This window comes from Rhinoraja longicauda, chromosome 27 (genome assembly GCF_053455715.1).
Source record: "Rhinoraja longicauda isolate Sanriku21f chromosome 27, sRhiLon1.1, whole genome shotgun sequence".
Taxonomy (NCBI): domain Eukaryota; kingdom Metazoa; phylum Chordata; class Chondrichthyes; order Rajiformes; family Arhynchobatidae; genus Rhinoraja; species Rhinoraja longicauda.
Window position 1 is genome coordinate 5,534,287 of NC_135979.1, and position 19,781 is coordinate 5,554,067.

General features: G+C 43.2%; 1 protein-coding gene across 2 annotated transcripts in view; it reads right to left on the reverse strand.

Moving 5' to 3' along the window:
- Positions 1–211: 211 nt before the first annotated feature.
- Positions 212–19,781, reverse strand: part of LOC144606659 (glutathione hydrolase 1 proenzyme-like) — a 39,163-nt gene continuing 19,593 nt past the window's right edge. The window contains exons 7-13 of one of the 2 annotated variants that reach the window (XM_078422955.1): positions 17,806–17,952; positions 14,806–14,942; positions 13,632–13,813; positions 11,340–11,464; positions 9,415–9,539; positions 6,086–6,214; positions 212–5,047 (exon numbers count right to left, since the gene is read on the reverse strand). In XM_078422955.1, coding sequence (XP_078279081.1) covers positions 4,883–5,047; positions 6,086–6,214; positions 9,415–9,539; positions 11,340–11,464; positions 13,632–13,813; positions 14,806–14,942; positions 17,806–17,952 — 1,010 coding nt within the window. In that variant the 3' untranslated portion in view covers positions 212–4,882. The remainder of the gene's footprint in view (positions 5,048–6,085; positions 6,215–9,414; positions 9,540–11,339; positions 11,465–13,631; positions 13,814–14,805; positions 14,943–17,805; positions 17,953–19,781) is intronic. The other variant, XM_078422956.1, reaches the window with a different exon arrangement.

Sequence of the window (19,781 nt, forward strand, 5' to 3'; positions counted from 1 at the left end):
TACATTTATACCAAGTCAATTAACCTATGGAGCATGTGATGAAACCAAAGATCTCAGAGTGATAGGTGATAGGTGATAGAAAAGACATACAAATTTTTTTTTTTACTTATCTACATCAGCCAATGACCTGGACAAGGCCCCTAAATAGTATGATGTACAGCAAACATATCCCCTCACAACTTTACAAATTGAACAATGGTAAATGTCCAGTAAGTGTAACTTACAATTCTTAGTCACAAGAATTCCAACACAAAAAACAAACGTGTGCACAGTTTAATGTGATCTACATTATTCTAACAAAGCAAATAAAAAAGCAAATGGCAAACATTTCATGATCAATATCTCCTTCTGTTATTAGCGTACCAATTAAAAAGGTGGAATATTAAAAATATTGCTACTCTACCACTTTGCTTTCAGCTAATTCCATGTAATTAGCTGTGCTCCAAGACAAATGTGCAGATCTCTGCAATTATATATTTTAATTGTATAATAGAATCCCAAAGTTAGTTATTTAGTATAACTGTAGCTCTAATTTTCAAAATCTTGAAACAGTCCATTTCTATATCATATGGTTTCAAATGCCTGTTCAATCTTTATCCAACAACTTGTTCCCTGTGACGTACTCATCAGAAATCTGTGTGAAACTGAGGGATCAAGCTGACCCTGACTTAGACTATATTGACCATTCTACAACTACACAAATCCACCTGCCTTGCTACCTTTCTCTCCATTCTCATACAGCTCGAAAATAATTGGCACAGTGGTAGAGAAATTTAAAAATGCCTTTCAATAATTAGCGCCAAGATTATATTTATACACCGATCAGCCAAAACACTATGACCACTGACAGGCGAAGTGAATAACATTGATTATCTTGTTACAATGGCACCTGTCAAGGGGTGGGATTTATTAGGCAGCAAGTGAACAAGTCAATTCTTGAAGTTGATGCGTTGGATGCAGGAGAAATGGGCAGGAGTAACGACCTGAGCGACTTTGACAAGGGCCAAATTGTTATGGCCAGACAACAGTGTAGGTTCACGAGATTGATCCCTGGGATGGCGGGACTGACATATGAGGAAAGTTTGAAAAGACTAGGCTTGTATTCACTGGAGTTTAGAAGGATGAGAGGGGATCTTATAGAAACATATAAAATTATAAAAGGACTGGACAACCTAGATGCAGGAAAAATGTTCCCAATGTTGGGTGAGTCCAGAACCAGGGGCCACAGTCTTAGAATAAAGGGGAGGCCATTTAAAACTGAGGTGAGAAAAAACTTTTTCACCCAGAGTGTTGTGAATTTGTGGGATTCTCTGCCACAGAGGACAGTGGAGGCCAATTCACTGGATGGATTTAAGAGAGAGTTAGATAGAGCTCTAGGGGCTAGTGGAATCAAGGGATATGGGGAGAAGGCAGGCACGGGGTATTGATTGGGGATGATCAGCCATGATCACAATGAATGGTGGTGCTGGCTCGAAGGGCCAAATGGCCTCCTCCTGCACCTATTTTCTATGTTTAAAAGGGTCAGAGCATCTCTGAAACGGCAAGGCTTGTGGGGTGCTCCCGGTCAGCGGTGGTGAATACCTACCGACAGTGGTCCGAGGAGGGACAAACCACAAACCGGAGACAGGGTGTTGGGCGCCCAAGGCTCATCGATGCGCGAAGGCAATGAAGACTATCCCGTCTGGTCCGAACCAACAGATGGTCTACTGTGGCACAAGTCACAGAAAATTTTAATGGTGGTCACGGGAAGAATGTGTCACAATACACAGTGCATCGCTCCCTGCTGCGTATGGGGCTGCACAAGGAGGACCAACAGCATATTAGGCAGGTGGTCATAATGTTTTGGCTCATCGGGTCATAATGTTTTAGCTGATCGGTGTAGATGAACAAGCAACTCTTTGAAACACTTGTTTCTGTTCTCTTACATTTAAATCAATGTCTCCTCAGACTCAGCATGGAATATTTTGGTGTAAACCTTCCCTAAGTAGATGGCAATTAGTCCATCTCCCTTACCCTCGATGAACATTATTTGAGACCAGTCTTTTTGACCCAATACTTCATCTATCCATATTCTCCAGAGATGTTGGACACATAAAGCTGGAGTAACTCAGCGGGCCAAACAGCATTTCTGGAGAAAAGGAATAGGTGACGTTTCGGGTCGAGGCCCTTCTTCCTTCGACCCAATATCGTGTTAAGTAAAAATATTCATTCCAAATTAAATCTACGGTTAGCTGTATATTAACTAAATTAGAATGTAGGTAATGAGATGCCATCCACCTTCCTAAACTACAGTGCGCCATAATTACAATGCATACCACTCTGTGAATTTTAATGATGTGTTTTGCAATTAAACAACAACTTGTGCAGTTATGCAGAAATTGGAGCATGGTATAACAGAACATTTGATTCAATCCAATCTTAGCACGCAGTGTTGCAGAAAAAAGCACATTTGTTGTTTAGTGACTCAAAAATAACACACCAACAAATTTTAAAAGTTGTCTCTGTTATTCTGGCAAAAGACAATTGGCAAACGTGCCTGTTGAGCAAAGAACTATCTTGGAATTCAAGGAATAATTTGAGAAGGAAGTGGTACAGGGTGTAAGTCAAGGAGCACTGGCCAAAGATATCTCCATATTTAAAACCCTGGAACGCAACTCCTGCATCTCATGTTTTGCCAGTCCCCTAAATGAAGTGAGAGCAGGTGATCAGGAAGCAACAAACAATTAAATCTGGCACGGTGGCGCAGCGGTAGAGCTACTGCCTTGCAGCGCCAGAGACCCGGGTTCGATCGAGACTACGGGAGCTGTCTGTGCGGAGTTTGTATGTTCTCCCGTGACCTGCGTGACTTTTCTCCGAGATCTTTGATTTCCTCCCACACTCCAAAGACGTACAGGTTTGTAGGTTGATTGGCTTGGTATAAATGTAAATTGTCCTTAGTGTGTGTAGGATAGTGTTCGTGTGTGGGAATCGTTGGTAGGCACAGATCCGGTGGGCCGAGGCCTGTCTCCATGCTGTAGCTCTAAATTAAACTGTTAATGAGGATCTGAGGAACAAGTTGGGAAGGCTGAAAGTTTTATTTTCTTGCTCTGCCTGTCACACACTGAAAATAAAATCCATTTACCTTTTGGATCGGCCAGTTCAGGCACATTTTGCAATAAATGATTTGGCACTTTGGCCACAATTGCATTCTTGCTGCAGTTGAAATTGCTATTAGGTTCAATTATGTCATTGGAGGCCAATTTGCACGAATAAAAATAGACCTTGCTGCCTTTTGGCTGCTGTCTCTCTCATCTGCTCAACAGAAAAAAAATTAATACCCTGATCCTTAGAGCAGCTAAGTTGCAACGGCTATATTAATTCTGTCGGAGCCGTTTGGACTTTCAATTCTTCATCCTGGGGTTGAAAAGGACTTGAACGTCAAACCTTCTGTTATTCTTTGACTCTACTGAATTAGTTTCTGCCCGATAGCGAGAACAAAATAGGATCTGAAATTCCCGTATAATATATATTTAACAGGTATCGTATTCCACCACTTTTGATTGTTCTCTGCTCCAACTTGTTAAAGTTAGCAGAGAAAAGAATACATAATGTGCAATTTAAAAAAATCCAAGTAAACTTTCCTCATTATGTGTTTTATTTAGAAATCTTTGCTCATGAAGGCAGGTGGTCTTAATAGGCATGTTATTTTCATGATCAGATATTTCAGTACATTTTCACAAAATTGTGCATTTGGAATCAAAAAATAGCAGCTTCATTAATCCAATTACTTGCAATTATGAGTGATCAATGAAATAATTCAAGGAACTGAAGCAATGAAATGCCCCGGTCACTTAAAGACTGATCCCATTCACAATTTTTATTCTTCATTACTTTCCCTGTGGTGTAGAAATGGACCCAAAAATCTGAATGTCTTAATCCTTTGAAGGGTTCAACTGGTTATATTTACTAACTCTGATTGGGGTACATTGGGACCCTCAACAAAGCCATGTAATAGCTATAGAAATTCTAAGTGAAATATTAAGCACATTCAGTTTGCCAATCAATACCTATATCTGATTTCAATCTCATACAGTTTCCCGATGGGCTTTAAGTTGCGCATTAATTATTCCCATCTGAGTATGAAATAGTCACGTGTTGAGCACTCCTCAATGTATTTTGTTACTTTGGCCTTGTTTATACATACTGTGGGTAAATTTTCCAACATATTGCTCCCGTTGATGCAAGAAGCATGTATGAACATTTGAAGAATTTTTCATATTACGGGTGACACGATGGCGCAGCGGTAGAGTTGCTGCCTTCCAGCGCCAGAGACCCGGGTTCGATTCGACCCGGTGCTCCTCTGTTCGGAGTTTGTACGTTTTCCCCGTGACCTGCGTGGGTTTTCTTCGAGATCTTCGGTTTCCTCCCACACTCTAAAGACGTACAGGTTTGTAGGTTAATTAGCTTGGTATTATTGTAAAGTGTTCCTAGTGTGTGAAGGATCGAGTTAGTGTGCGGGGATCGCTGGTCAAAGGGCCTGTGGGCCAAAGGGCCTGTTTCTGCGCTGTATCTCTAACTTAAACTAAACAAAAAAATTATAAATGATTGTTTGGAAAAGCTTGAGCAGTGCGCAACCAAATCTACCCACAATAGTTGGGAATCTTTGTTGAGATTAATTGTACCCCATCTTTGCAGTCCTGAGCTTCATAACTCTCTGGATGGATTACAGCATGAGACATTCTAGCTTTCAACAAAATGGTTTGGTTTGGTTCACAATGTTAAGGTCTCTAGCGAGCCACGTAGTGGTGATAATTCACAGCTAAAAATCTTACTCATATTGGCCAAAGTATTCCACAATAATTCACGCAATGATGAGCAGAAGTTGAAAAGGCCTCTGAATGACTCAGTATCCCGCAGGGCAGCCACCCTTACGTTTCGCATCTGAAACGGCGTGCCAAACATGCTCTTCCTTTACAATAGCCTGCACCACTGATGGCATGTCGGCAAAACTCGTGACGTGCATCTTCTTCTTCAGGTCAATCTCCATTTCCTCGCGAAACTGACGGAGCTGGGGGGGGGGATCAGAAGCAGAAAGTGGGAATTGACGAATCACCAGAATGTTCAAACGTATAATTTAACCGTGTAATTTTCAGTACCAAGAATATATATTTTCAATACTGTGAGAAACTAGGGACAGGTTCAAGATACTTGTTACACGCAATAAAACGGAAGGATAAGTATACAAGGAAAATTTAACGCAGAAGAACGGATAAAACAAAAACAAGATGAAATCGGTAGTTTTATCATTTCAGACACAAAAATTGCAGTCATAGAGCATGGAAATAAGTCCTTTGGTCCAACTTGACCATGCTAACCAAGATTCCCCAACTAACCTAGTCCCTTTTGCCCATGCTGCCTCATATCCCTCTAAACCTCTCCTATCCATGTACCTGTCCAAATGTCTTTCTACCCACCTCAACCACTTCCTCTGGCAGCTCGTTACATATGCCCACGACCCTCTGGGTGAAAAATTGCTCTTCGAGTCCCTTTTAAATCTTTCCCTCTCTCCTTAAACCTCTACCATCTTGTTCTTGATTCCCCCACCCTGGGAAAAAAAGACTGTACATTCACCCTATCTATTCCCCTCATAATTTATCATGAGACATGGATTACATCGTGAGATATTCTAGCTTTCAACAAAATGGGTTGGTTTGGTTTACAATGTTAAAAACATCTTCAGCGAGCTTTGCAATGGTGATATTTCACAGCTACAAATCAATTATAATTTATAAATGATCATTTAGTCACATAAATTATATCATTCACAACTCAACCCAAAATAATCATGGTAATAGACAATTTGATAACATTGGTAATTTTAGGAAGTAAAAGTTTATGGGGCACTAGACTAGACAATGGAGTATTCATATTGTCTTCCGTTGGCACATTTAGGTATCGGGGGTGAATCAACTACATTCCTATACTTCCATGTGGCCATCAAGGATTATTTTATTTTGGCACAAACCATTTCGAACAGAATTATAACAACAAACATCTGATGCAGATAAATGGCTCATAATGTTTTATTTTAAGGAACTTTACGAACCTCTTCTACATTTCTTTCTAGTTGCTCAGACTCAAATTGAACAGAGTTTGGCAGTAGTTGGTGATGGATTCTTGGCCTGTTCACAGCATTACAAGCATCATCGCCAAACCATAGTGCATGCATAATAACCTAATGAAACAAGAAAAAAGGTGTCAGTTATTGAGTACGAGCCCTGCTTCATTATTTGCCAATTTTATTAAAAGGTCAATTTAAAAGACCAATGCAGATAAATAACCCAAAGGGCAGCATTTTATGACTCCAACATCTAGTTTAGCGAGGTGTACCGAGGTACAGTGAAAAGCTTTTGTTGTGTGCTAACCTGTCAGCAAAAAGACAAAAAAAAGTAACAATCGAGCCATATATAGTGTGTAGATACATGATAAGGGAATAATGTTTAGTGCAAGGTGAAGCAAAGTCCGATCAAGGATAGTCTGAGGGTCATCAATGAGGTAACTAGTAGTTCAGCACCACTCTCTGGTTGTGGTAGGATGATCCAGTTTCCTGAAAACAACTGGGAAGAAATTGTCCCTTAATCTGGAGGTGTGCGTTTTCACACTTCTATACCTTTTGCCTGATGGGAGAGGAGAGGAGGGAGTGGCCAGGATGCAACTTGTCCTTGATAGAAGGGATGTTGGTTAGTGTGATGGTCTGGGCTGCACGATTCGCTGCAATTTCTTGCAGTCTTGGATGGAGCGGTTCCCAAACCAAGCTGTGATGTATCCTGATAAAATGCTTTCTCTGGTGCATCTGTTGAATTTGGTGAGAGTTGTAGGGGACATGTCAAACTTCCTACGCCTTCTAAGGAAGTAGAGGCATAGTCGTGCTTTATTGGTCATTGCTTCGATATGGGAGCAAGGAGAAGTTGTTGATAATATTGACTCCTTGGAATTTCTACTTCGGCACCGTCAATGCAAACTGGGGTAGGTGTCCTTCCTGAAGTCAATCACTATCTCATTTGTCTTGCTGACATTGAGAGAAAGGTTGTTGTCTCGACAAACCCCCCTTACCTGCGTCCACCTATTACTTGCCTGGCTTTATCCTGCCACTCCTCTCTTCCAGCTTTCTCCAACCCACCCACCTCCCCCTCCCTAAACAGCTCAATCGGTCTGATAAAGGGTCCTGACCTGAAACGTCACCTATCGATGTTCTCCAGAGATGCTACCTGATCTGCTGAGTTACCTCAACACTTTGTGTCTTTATGTTTTGACTAACAAAACCACATGCTCCGAAAATACTCATTTCAAAATCATATCCATTCAACAGGTTCACTATTCATGAAACCAAGAGCAATTCTTCCTTCTTCCATGAATGCATTACATCCTTCCAGCTGAATCTATCCAGATGGCCAGCATGAAATCAGGTAATTGCTCAGCAAAGGTGACTGTTGTATTTCTGCCATCCTTGTAAAAGTGCTAAACAATTACTCCCACATCCCTATTCTTTCCTCATCAACATGCAACATATTTTCTTGTCAGATATTTTCAATTCTCTTCCAAGAGTTCCTATTGATTTTGACTTTTCCACATCGTGCGTTCCAGGTCACCATGTCTCACTGCAATTAAAACATAAAATCCTCAACTTGCTTTGATTCTTTGATAAACTCGTTTTATTGGATCAAATGAATTAAGTAATTTTCTTTGGTGATAAAGAATCACTATCTGTATGCGACTTCAGTTTAAATAATTGTAGATTAAAATACCACCTCCACAATATCACCTCCACCTCCACTCCACAACCACCTTAATGTGCCACCTATCTTCACCTGGCATATAATTATTCAATATCAAACCTCCATCAGGAACTCGGTTGCTTTGGATCAGGCTCAACCTCAGCAATCTGATCAGGCCTTCCCCACCCGAGACTAATGATGGGACGGTAGTGCAGAAACAGCCCCTGAAACGCACCCAGTGGAGACTAACACTAAGCACATAGCCAACAAAGCTGTCAAAGCTCTGGGTGAATCTAATCATTAAAAGAATTCAAATATTAATTGAATTGAATTGAATAACTTTATTGGCCAAGTATGTACACATACAAGGAATGTGCCTTGGTGCTCCGCTCGCAAGTAACAACACGAACATACAGTAAACAGTTAAGAATAAAGCATAAAGCATTAAAACATTAAGAATAAAACATTATAGTTTAAAACTTACAATCATAACACATAAAACACATAAAATATTTTAAAAGCATTCAATGTGAGCATGGTAATTTGAACAAAAAACCCCACTATTCTCCTTTGCTTCCTGAACTGCAGGCCTAGCATTCCTCTGGAAGGCAACATAGTTGTGGATCCGAGGTCAGGTCAGACTGGCATGGGGTCCAACTGACAATGACTCAGAATGCCCCAGGCCTCTGGACTTCATGGGCGACCTGGTGACACATTCAGCCCCCGGATCCATCTGCAAGTTCCAGACTCGCAGCACACCGCAAAGATTCAACCTGCCCTTCCTGTCTCCCACCAATGTGTGATTCTCCCCACCAGGATTGCCGCCTTACTTTAAATTTAACTGCACCATCACACCCTTGTGATGGAGAGCAAAAGTACTCGTGGTCCATTGGCAGGCGGTGAAAGGCAGGCACACAATGAATGGTAAGAGACTAATGGTGGGTGGGTGATGAGAAAGGGTAAGACAAGCAGTGGGACCCAGACAGGCAGTGGACACTATGTTGTGCATGATAACGAGGAACCATAGGCCATGCAAGAGAGACGAAGGCTTACAGTGTTGGGCTCATTTTGTCTTTCTGTGGTAGGAGGGATCCAGGCAATCTTTTTCCTTTATAAGGTACTAGCAGGTGCTTAATTCCCAGCAACTCTACACTTCTCTGGAAGTGCAATGGTGCAGCAAGTAGAGCTCCTGCCTCACAGCTCCAACAAGTTGCATTCATTGCTGACCTTGAGTATTGTGCACGTGGAGTTGGCACATCTCTTCTCTGATCACAATGGTTTTCCCCTGGAGCCTCTGGTTTCACCTCACATCCCAAATACATGGGAATTGCTAAGTTAATTGCCCAGGCAAAAACTGTCCCTGGAGATACAAAAACAAAATGGGGAGAATTGATGGGAATGTGGGGAAATGGGGAAACATCTGTTGTAGGGGGATTGAGTAAGAATTGGGATTGCCCAATAACCAGGTGAAGACTTGATGGGCCAAAATGGTCACCTATGTGGTAAGAAAATATAATTCTTCAATGTTTTTGGTCAATTAAATGAACAGGTTGATGTTGAAGATTTCAGTGTGACATCCTTGGAGGTGAGACGGAATTTGTGCTAAACTAATTAACGTCTTATCTTTGGTCATTCACCATCCATTATATGATCCCATTACCTCATCACGTACCAGAGCAGTTGCTGTGATGATCCTTGAGCTACCTGAAGCTCCCACTACCATTTTCACACGTTTATCTTTGTCGAGTATAATTGTAGGAGACATAGCGGAGAACGGTCTTCTGCCTAATGGAAAGATATCAATACAGTTACATCAGTTGCTAATTAATTGCTAATTTATTCTACTCTCATTGCTTGGGGTTATAAATAATTACTGGATAAAATGGAGCAAAATTGCACTGCTAATTATTGTTTAGGGAATGCATCTCCATCAGTGTTATTTGTTGCCCTTTCATCTCCAGATGTTGGGCACCAAAATATTTTTTTACACACGCCGGAGATCATTCCAAGAGGAGAAAAAATATTTTGAAAATAGGAATTAATTCCGCAGAGGTGTGAATCAATGTCGCAGGTTAAGACCCTGCTTCAGGAGTGAGAAGAAACAGGAAATATTGCCGGTTTACTACTGTGTCTAGGGGTGAGGGAAGAATGGAGGCTGTAGTTTATCAGTGGACCCAGGTAGGGAGCGGACGATGGATGGGCAAAACCAGGTGTGGGGGGGGGGGGGGGGGGAGAATGGGACAACAGGTGATAATGGCCGACGCACCTGGTGAAACATTGTCCGTCTGTGCAAAAGTTTGGAGGTGGAAAGAAGAATCAGTGAAAATACTTTTATTTCTAAGACGCGGACATGTGGACAGGATGAACTCTGTAATTTTGCAAAAGTTATCCACGGTGCAAACGCTCCATGCGTTCGAGAACCTCAGATACTTGAATGTTCCCAAACAATGTGCTATTTCATTAACGAGAAGGAAATTAAATTCTATCACATCTGGATTTCATTACATAATCAGAATGAGGCACTGCAATTGGTTTAAAATGATCTCACAATGAAACTGGGTATTTATTTAGCCAAATAATCTCTTCTGTGGTTCCTCTCTTCAAAACGTACACACAGAGAGATACAGCACCGAGTCCACGTCAACCATCACCCATCCATTTTAATCCAATATTAATGCCTATTTTGATTCCCATCTACCCTTGTAGACCACACTCACATATTTGGGGGCAATTTAACCTATTAGCGTGCATGCATTTAGGATGGGGGAGGAAACCAGAGCACCTAGAGGAAACCCATGCAGTCACAGGGAGAATGTACAAACTCTACACAGACAGCATAGAGGTCAAGATTGAACCTGGGCTCTGACACTGAGAGACAGCACCTATATCAGCTGCACCACTGCCTGCCATTGTCAGACTCTACTTTCCTGCTTAACAACAGCATCACTACAGATACACACAAAAATCTGGAGTAACTCAGCGGGTCAGACAGCATCTCTGGAGAAAAGGCATAGGTGATGTTTCGGGTCGAGACCCATCTTCAGACTGAGAGTCAGGGGAAAGGGAAACGACTATATAGAGATATAGAACAAATGAATGAAAGATATGCAAAAATGCAACGATGATAAAGGAGACAGGCTATTATTAGCTGTGGGTTAGGTGAGAACGAGTTACAGACAATGAGACTCAACAAGACGATTTTGAAGCTAGTATAACGACTTGGGTGGGAGAGGGACGGAGAGAGAAGGGCGCAAGGGTTACTTGAAGTTAGAGAAATCAGCATCACTATAGTTAGTATTAGAAAATAACTGCAGATGCTGGTACAAATCGAAGGTATTTATTCACAAAATGCTGGAGTAACTCAGCAGGTCAGGCAGCATCTCGGGAGAGAAGGAATGGGTGATGTTTCGGGTCGAGACCCTTCTTCAGACTGACGTCTGAAGGTGGCCTGAAGTTAGGTGGCCAGAACTGCACTCAATATGAACAAGTGTGGTCTCACCAATGAACAGTTGCCACACTAAACCTCACCCATGCCTTGGACAGTTGTAACATAATATTTAAAAAGTGTAAAAAAAATCATTGTACCTGGTTGAACATAGTTTTGAGAACACGGTGGCAGACTGTTCTTCTCGTTATTATGTAAGGAGAAGTCTGCCATCTGGTTGTTGAATATTATCCCAGTCCTATTGGAGCGGACAAATGATCCAAAGCTGCAAGTGCAAAACCAGAATGAGAGGAATGCGGGCACTGAGAATGCTGACCGTAAATCTCACTCAGAGTGAGAGTCATAGAGCATAGAACTCGCTTTGTTCAAATCTCCTTGAAAAAATATCTGGAACAAAAACATTCAGCTCAGGCATGACCCAGTGTAAACAGCTTTCTCGATTTCCATACATGGGGTTTATGTAATTATAAAATAGTTAATAGCAATTGCTTAAAAATACAGAATAAATACAACAATCTTCCCATGGAATTAACATTAAAAGACATTTGAACAGGCACTTGGATAGGATAGGTTAAGAAGGATATGGCCCAAACGCAGGAAGGTGAGACTAGTGTAGATGGGGTGTGTTGGTCGGCATGGCCATGTTGGGTCGAAGGGCCTGCTCCACACTCTATGAATCGATGTGAACAATTGAGTAATCTCACGGTGTAAACTTCTCCTGCAGCCCCAGGCCTCTTAGATAGGGCCAAGCCAAGGCTTTGTTTGACATCATCCCATATGGGTTTGGTAGATGCATGATGTTGGCACTGGCAAAAGTTCTTATAGCTGTAACTCCTGTCTGGCATGTACAGGGGAACGGGCACCACACACCTCCAACAGAAATCCTGGGATCAGAGACGAGCGCCCAGAGTGATGGCTGGGGAAAGCCAGCAAAGAACAGAAGGATAACCTCGGGGCCATCTAGTACCCACATTGGATGGGATCTTTCATGTAACATCTTCACCATACAGGAAAGATAGTTAAACCACACCATTTGCAACTTCCAATTACAATCTCACAAACTGATACTAGTCATGCTTTCCTAGAGCTTCTCCACGTAACCATGTCATGCATAAGGATGTAATTTGACAAAGCTTGCAAAGCACACATAACTGGTGGCAAACATAGTTTGCAGTCAATTTTCAGGTTAGGTTTTACGATACAACAATAGGGCATGGTGGTGCAGCGGTAGAGTTGCTGCATTACAACTCTAGAGACCCGGGTTCGATCCCGACTGCGGGTGCTGTCTTTACGGAGTTTGTACGTTCTCCCCGTGATCTGTGTGGGTTTTCTCTGAGATCTTAGGCGTCCTCCCACACTCCAAAGACGTATAGAGGTTTGTAGGTTAATTGGCTTGCTACAAATGTAAAATGCATATGTGTGTGTAGGGTGTAGGAAGTGTAGATTTCCACAAATCGTTTAACTTCTATATAAGCGTTTTATTACAAATACAATGCAGAGAGCGAGTGAGAAAACCTCTGCATGGCACACATCACAGTTACAAAGTGAAACGAATTTAATCAGCAGCATGTTGTTGTTCGTCCTTCAGGTTCGAAGATGACCATGACTTCACTTTCAGTTGGAGGATTGGTGACTGTGGGTCCGGAAGTGACTGGTGAGGCCAATCCGGGCCTGGAAGGCACGCCCACACGTAGGACACAAGTGGATGGGTGCTGCAGTGGAAGTGGAGGTAGCCCGGGCCTTACGCGCGGTGCGTTTCCTCTGGGCCTCTGCAGTGCGTCTGTTCTCTGCTGCACGGGCTCCTGTGGTGAGCTTGCTACGCCAGGTTGGACGGTCCAGAGCAAGAGACTCCCAAGTGCTGAGGTTGATGTCCAAGTCTTTGAGGGACACTTTGAGGCAGTCCTTAAACCGTTTCTTCTGTCCTCCTACTGAGCGCTTGCCCTGACACAGCTCTCCATACAGAAGCTGTTTTGGCAGTCGACTCTTGGGCATTCTGACGACATGGCCTGCCCATCTGGCTTGGGCTTTCCGTAGGAGGGTGTGGACGCTGGGGATTCCAGCCCGTTCCAAGACCTCTGTGTCGGGAATTTTGTCCTGCCACCTGATGTGAAGGAGTCTACGTAGGCAGCTCAAGTGAAAGTGGTTGAGCAGCATAATACAGATAACACTACGAAACCCAGGCATGGACCATAGATCAGGTCAGCAATACGAATGCCAGGGATGGATCAATCAGCCTAGGGGATTGATCTACATAGGGTAGTGTTAATGTGCGTGGATCGATGGTCGGGATCGAACCGGGGTCTCCGGCGCTGCAAGCACTGTAAGGCAGCAACTCTACCGCTGCGCCACCGTGCCGTTTCTTAGATCTAGTCATATCTTCAACTATTCCAGTGCAGCTATAACACTATCCAATAAAAATGGACAATACTCACCGGCCGTTGATGGTGCTGGTAACGGACACTGCGCTACCATCTTTAGCTACCACTGAGAGATGAGATGTTCCACTCTGTCCAGGTAAAAAGCATCTCATCCCATATTCATCAATTCCTTCACCGGTGTGACTGTCGTTGATCCTTTCTCTAATTTCATTTGCTTTTGAGATCATCTCCATCACCTGTGTATTTTTTTTAAATGACAAGAATTTGTTAAAACATCGAGCAGTGTGGAGAAAAATGACAATAAATAGCACCTGCTCTTGGTAAAATTCACTGTAGGATTAATATCCTCACAAATTCAGGTGAGAACATGCCTCAGATTTCTAAAATGACCAATCAAAGTTTCCAAAGCACATTTTAAAAAATGAAGCGTTCCTTTCATTTCATGCTGGGCCATTGTTGGCCGGTGTGGGCGAGTTGGGCCGAAGGGCCCGTTTCCACACTGTATCACTCTATGACCTTTCCTATCCTATCCGTATACCACTATCCACACATTACTCACCCACTCACACACTACCCATTCATCAGGCACCTCCTGCCTGAGCTAATCTGGTCTTCATTATGCTATCGGAACAATTACCTTAGAACCTACAGTACCAGAGTGGAAGCAATTCCTGATCCAAATGTCTTTTAAATGTTGTACTGCACCTGCCTCAACCATTTCCTCCAGCAGCTTGTTCCGTTTAGTACTTCATACCCATTGAACCTAGAATTTGGCCATTAGCTTTAAATCAGATCAACTTTGTGAAGAGCCCCATATTACATTACTTGGTGGAACTTGCTGGCTACTCTATTGAAACAGGAACAACTAGCATGAATAAAACACCTTTCCCTCACTGATGATCAGGCAAAGTGGAGAAAGAGCATTCAGGATGATTCTAAGAATCTTAAGCCCATATAATGGTAGCACATAGAAGCCCAATATAGGAGATGGAAGGAGTACACATCCTCACACACGACCTACTCATCAGGCACCTTCTGCCTCATTACGCAGTCAGATCAATGACCTTAGAACCTACGGTACCAGAGTGGGAGCGATCCTACGATGATGAAGAAGGGGTACAATTGCCACGTCACATGTTTCTGCATGCAATTTCCATTGTAAAGACTGGCAATGGAATTTCTAAGTGACATTGTAAACAGCAAGTGCAAGCAGGTGAATTTTTCTTACCTTTCTATGGTCACTGGATGTTGGATATTCCAACTTGCTTCTTTCTGCAAATGCAAATTTGAAGGCTCCGATAATCCTATGGTACGTTAGGGCTCTCTGTTCTTGAGTGGATATGCTCTCTCTGGAAAAGTTATATCCTAAGAGCAGAAATACATCAGAGCCTCACTATGTAGTGGATGAGACCATGCAAACAAACTTCTCAGCGGATCTGTGTGTGGCACGGTGGCGCAGCGGTAGAGTTGCTGCCTTCTAGCGCTAGGGACCTGGATTAAATCCTGACTATGGGCGCTCGCTGCACAGAGTTTGTATGTTCTCTGTGACAGCGTGGGTTTTCTCTGGGTGCTTCGGTTTCCTCCCACATTCCAAAGACGTGCAGGCTTGTTGGTTAAATGTGTAGAAGGTCTGAAGAAGGGTCTTGACCCGAAGCGTCGCCTATCCCTTTTGTCCAGAGATGCTGACTGACTCACTGAGTTACTCCAACTTTTTCTATCTATCTTAGTTAGGTCTGTAGATGAACTGGCTTTTGTCGAGCCAATGTCCTCTAGTGTGGGGACAATTTGTAGAAGCCAATTAACCCACAAATCTGCACGTCTTTGGAATGTGAGAGGAAACCGGAGCACTTGGAGAAAACCCACGTGGTCACGGGAAGAACGTACAAACTCCGTACAGACACCACCCACGGTCGGGATCGAACCGGGGTCTCTGGCGCTGTAAGGCAGCAACTCTGAACTGCACTATCTTCTGACCCAGTCCAATCTTCTGATCAAACAAAAATAAAATAATCTGCTAGCTATGGGACCTTGTTATGTGCAAAATGATTGTCCCGTTTGTCTACTAACATTCATACAACTTGAAATCAATACAGGGGACTCCGTGAGACTTTAAGAGAAGTGCAGGGTAGAATGTAATGCAAGTATTCCTGCCTCTTCCACTTTTTGCTCTGAAAACAAAATCATTATTCAGTAACCATCCATTTGATGATCATGTTTTCAACTGAACCTTCATTTTAAACACAGAGTCATAGCTTTATCAAAGGCAAAGGGGATATGAACCAGATTTTTCATATCGTTAATGGTCCAACGTAATAGCTCCAATTCAAACAGAAACCACTATATCTGAATAAAGAAACACTCTGAAAATGCTGTTCCTGTTTTAATTTCCCTGCTAATTTGCTGCTTCAGTAAGTTTCTTCTGCCAACATTGCAAGATTTCTGTTATACGATTGTGATGTAATAGTTTCCAATTAATACAGTGAACAATTGGTCTTATCGGTGACGATGTGACACAAGACATTGATTCAAATTTCAACCAGAATTATTTTTGAGTCAATTCAAAACTCATGCATTCCACTAAAAGCTGCAGGGCCTACTTTAACTCCCAAGCCTCATTTAAATGCACTATTCTTTCTGGGTGTTAATTCAGTGCAAAGCAAAACACTTTCAGTCAACCAGAACTAGGCAATCCCACTGGGATTCTGTGTTCAGACGAAAGATATATGTTAAAAACAACTATGTCCTTCCCACCCTCTAAATGCTACAGGTATGATTGCCAACTTCCTCACTCCCAAATACGGGACAAGGGTGACGTCACCACCCTGCGCCCCAGGTGACTGCACCCAGCCAGCGGCCACGTGCTCCCGCTCCACCAATGGCGACCGCCATTGGTGGAGCGGGAGCACGTGGCCGCTGGCAGGGTGAGGTCACGTGGGGCGCGGGGCGGTGACGTCACCCTTTGTTCCTTATTTGGGAGTGAGGAAGTTGGCAACCATACTAATACGGGACAAGGGGGGTCCCGTACGGGACAAACTAATTTAGCCCAAAATACGGAATGTCCCGGCTAATACGGGACCGTTGCCAACCCTAGCTACAGGTTCAAACATGCCAGATGAGATAAGTGACCCAGGCTGATCCAGTAGAGAAGAGTACAGATCCTTCAGCCCAAATATCCATACCAAATATGATGCCAAGTTAAATTAATCTCATCTGCCTGCATGTGATTCATATCCCTACATTTCCTGCATATTCATATGCCCATCTAAAAGCTTCTTAAATGCCACTATACAGCATGGAAACTGACCCTTCGGCCCAACTTGCCCACACTGGCCAACATGTCCCAGCTACACTAATCCCACCTGCCTACGTCTGGCCCATATCCCTCCAAACCTGTCCTAACCATGTACCTGTCTAACTGTTTCTTAAACGTTGGGATAGTCCCTGCCTCAACTACCTCCTCTGGCAGCTTGTTCCATACACCCACCACCCTTTGGTGTGAAAAAGTTACCCCTTAGATTCCTATTAAATCTTCCCCTTCACCTTAAACCTATGTCCTCTGGTCCTCGAGTCCCCTACTCTGGGCAAGAGCCACTATCCTAAGCCTCCACCACAACTCCTTTAAATTTTGTCCCTCTCACCATAAAACTGTGCCCTCTAGTTTTTGACATTTCTAGGCCACTCGTAATTGTATACACTTCTATTCGATTCCCCCCTCAGCCTACAACGCTCCAGAGAAAACAATCCAAGTTTAAACCAATTTAAATTTAAATTGATGCCAGATTGTGTGTTATACAGTAGGGTTTGGGTAGAGGTGGGTTTTAGAGTTAATAATCGCCCCCTCAGTGACAACTCACAGATTCCTACACTTACAGGCCACAGTGCCTTGTGCTGCCAAAGATTTGACTGAATCTGATCACTTTGTCCAATTTCTCCGTTTGACCTTCAAAGATCTGCAAAATAGTCTGAAGAAGGGTCTCGACCTGAAAAGCCACCCATTCCTTCTCTCCAGTGATGCTGCCTGTCCCGCTGAGTTACTCCAGCTTTTTGCGTCTACCTACAAAATAACAGTCAGGAACCTGGAGGTGTACTGTTGACGGCTCGACTGTAATCATGTATAGTCTTTCCGCTGTCTGGATAGCACGAGGCAAAAAAGCTTTTCACTGTACCTCGCTCGGTACATGTGACAATATGCTAAACTAAAAACGAAAAACTAAAAGTTAAGCATTACCTTCAAGGATTTTCAGAATGAGTGCAAGGACTGGCCCACCCGATGGGGCACCAGGGACATACAAGGTGTAGTCACCCAAGGTCACATTTAATGCTGTCTCTTCTCTCGCCTTATACTGCATCAGGTCCCTTCGGGAAATCATACCACCTAGAGAGAAAGAGAGATGATTGGCATGACTGCCTGATCCATTGAGCAGTTGACAAAGATATTTCACTAAAATAGTTGCATTAAAATAATTGAACAACACCTAATTCAGAAAATGTCGACATCAGTAGTGCTGCCCCTGAGACGCAATGCAAAACATGCTCTTTCCAATAAGTTAAAAATATTTAATAGTGGGTTTTACAGAGAATATGGTGGTAGAACAAAGAAGATGGTGGTAGATTTCTGCAGGCGCAGCCAGGTCCCCCCGACACCGGTGAACATCCAGGGAATGGACATCGCGAGGGGGGATTCTTATAAGTACCTGGGTGTTTACCTCAATAATAAATTGAACTGGACCTAAAACACCGATGCACTATACAAAAAGGGCCAGAGCAGACTTTATCTGCTAAGGAGACTCAGGTCCTTTGGAGTGCAGGGGGCACTCCTAAGGACCTTCTACAACACGGTGGTTGCATCAGCCATTTCCTATGGAGTGGTCTGCTGCAGCAGCAGCATCTCAGCGGCGGAAGGGAAGAGACTCGACAAGCTGGTCAGGAAGGCCAGCTCTGTCCTGGGTTGCCCCCTCGACTCAGTGCAGGCAGTGGAAGAGAGGAGGATGATGGCAAAGTTAACATCGCTGCTGGACAACGACTCCCACCCCATGCAGGTCACTGTCACTGCACTAAGTAGCTCCTTCAGTGACAGACTCCTTCACCCCAAGTGCGTGAAGGAGAGATATAGGAGGTCCTTCCTTCCTGCTGCTGTGAGACTGCACAACCAGCACTGCTCCCAGCAGACGAGTCAACAGTAACAGCTAAGGAATACAATTTATCCTTGTCTTTACTTTTATTTATAATGAATGATCTCTTGCTGTCCACTTTGCTGCTGTGACACTGTAAATTTCCCCGGTGTGGGACGAATAAAGGAATATATTATTATTATATAACTATTATTATTATTAATAGGCCCAGCGGATGTGTGAACGGAAATAGCAGATTAACTACTTGCAGCTATTCTTTCAAAAAATGAGGCACAGTCTCTGATCTGTCCACCGTGTTGATATGATCTCTTGTGACCGACATCTTTCTGCTGCTCCCTTCTCTCCTGTGGAGTTGCAGCAAGTAGTGCTGCTACTTTGCAGACCTAATGACCCAGGTTGGATCGTCATCTTCGATGTTACCTGTGTGGAGTTTGCACGTTTTTTCCTTGTGCTCTGCTCACTCTTCCCAAAAGATGTGCTAATTGGAAGGTTAATTGGATTGCCAAGAAAAAAATACCCTTAGCATGATTGTTGGCAGGAGAGAATAGGTTACAGGGTAAAGAATGGGTAGGAAGGAACTGCAGATGCTGGTTTAAACCGAAGATAGACACAGAATGCTGAAGTAACTCAACGGGACAGGCAGCATCTCTGGAGAGAAGGAATGGGTGACGTTTCGGGTCGAGACCCTTAGTCGACCGAAGAAGAGTCTCGATCCGAAACGTCACCCATTCCTTCTCTCCAGAGATGCTGCCGGACCCGCTGAGTTACTCCAGTATTTTGTGTCTATCTGTCTACAGTGTAAAGAAGTTGGGGAATGGGATTGGTGAGGTTACTCAGAGAGCTAGCATAGACTCAATGGGCTGAAAGGTCTGCGTGTCCAATCGGAGTCCGTGGCTCTTGCTTCTCATTTTTGATAATTATTCTTCTATTCCCATTTATACCCGTTTAAGGCCCATTTTCATTTCGCTATTTGTCCCCTAACCTCTCCATGTTCCTTGCATAATTGCTGCGGTTTTAAATCAGTCTCACACTTTTGTTCTTTCCTCTTCTGTAGTCTTTGCACTTGTTTAAC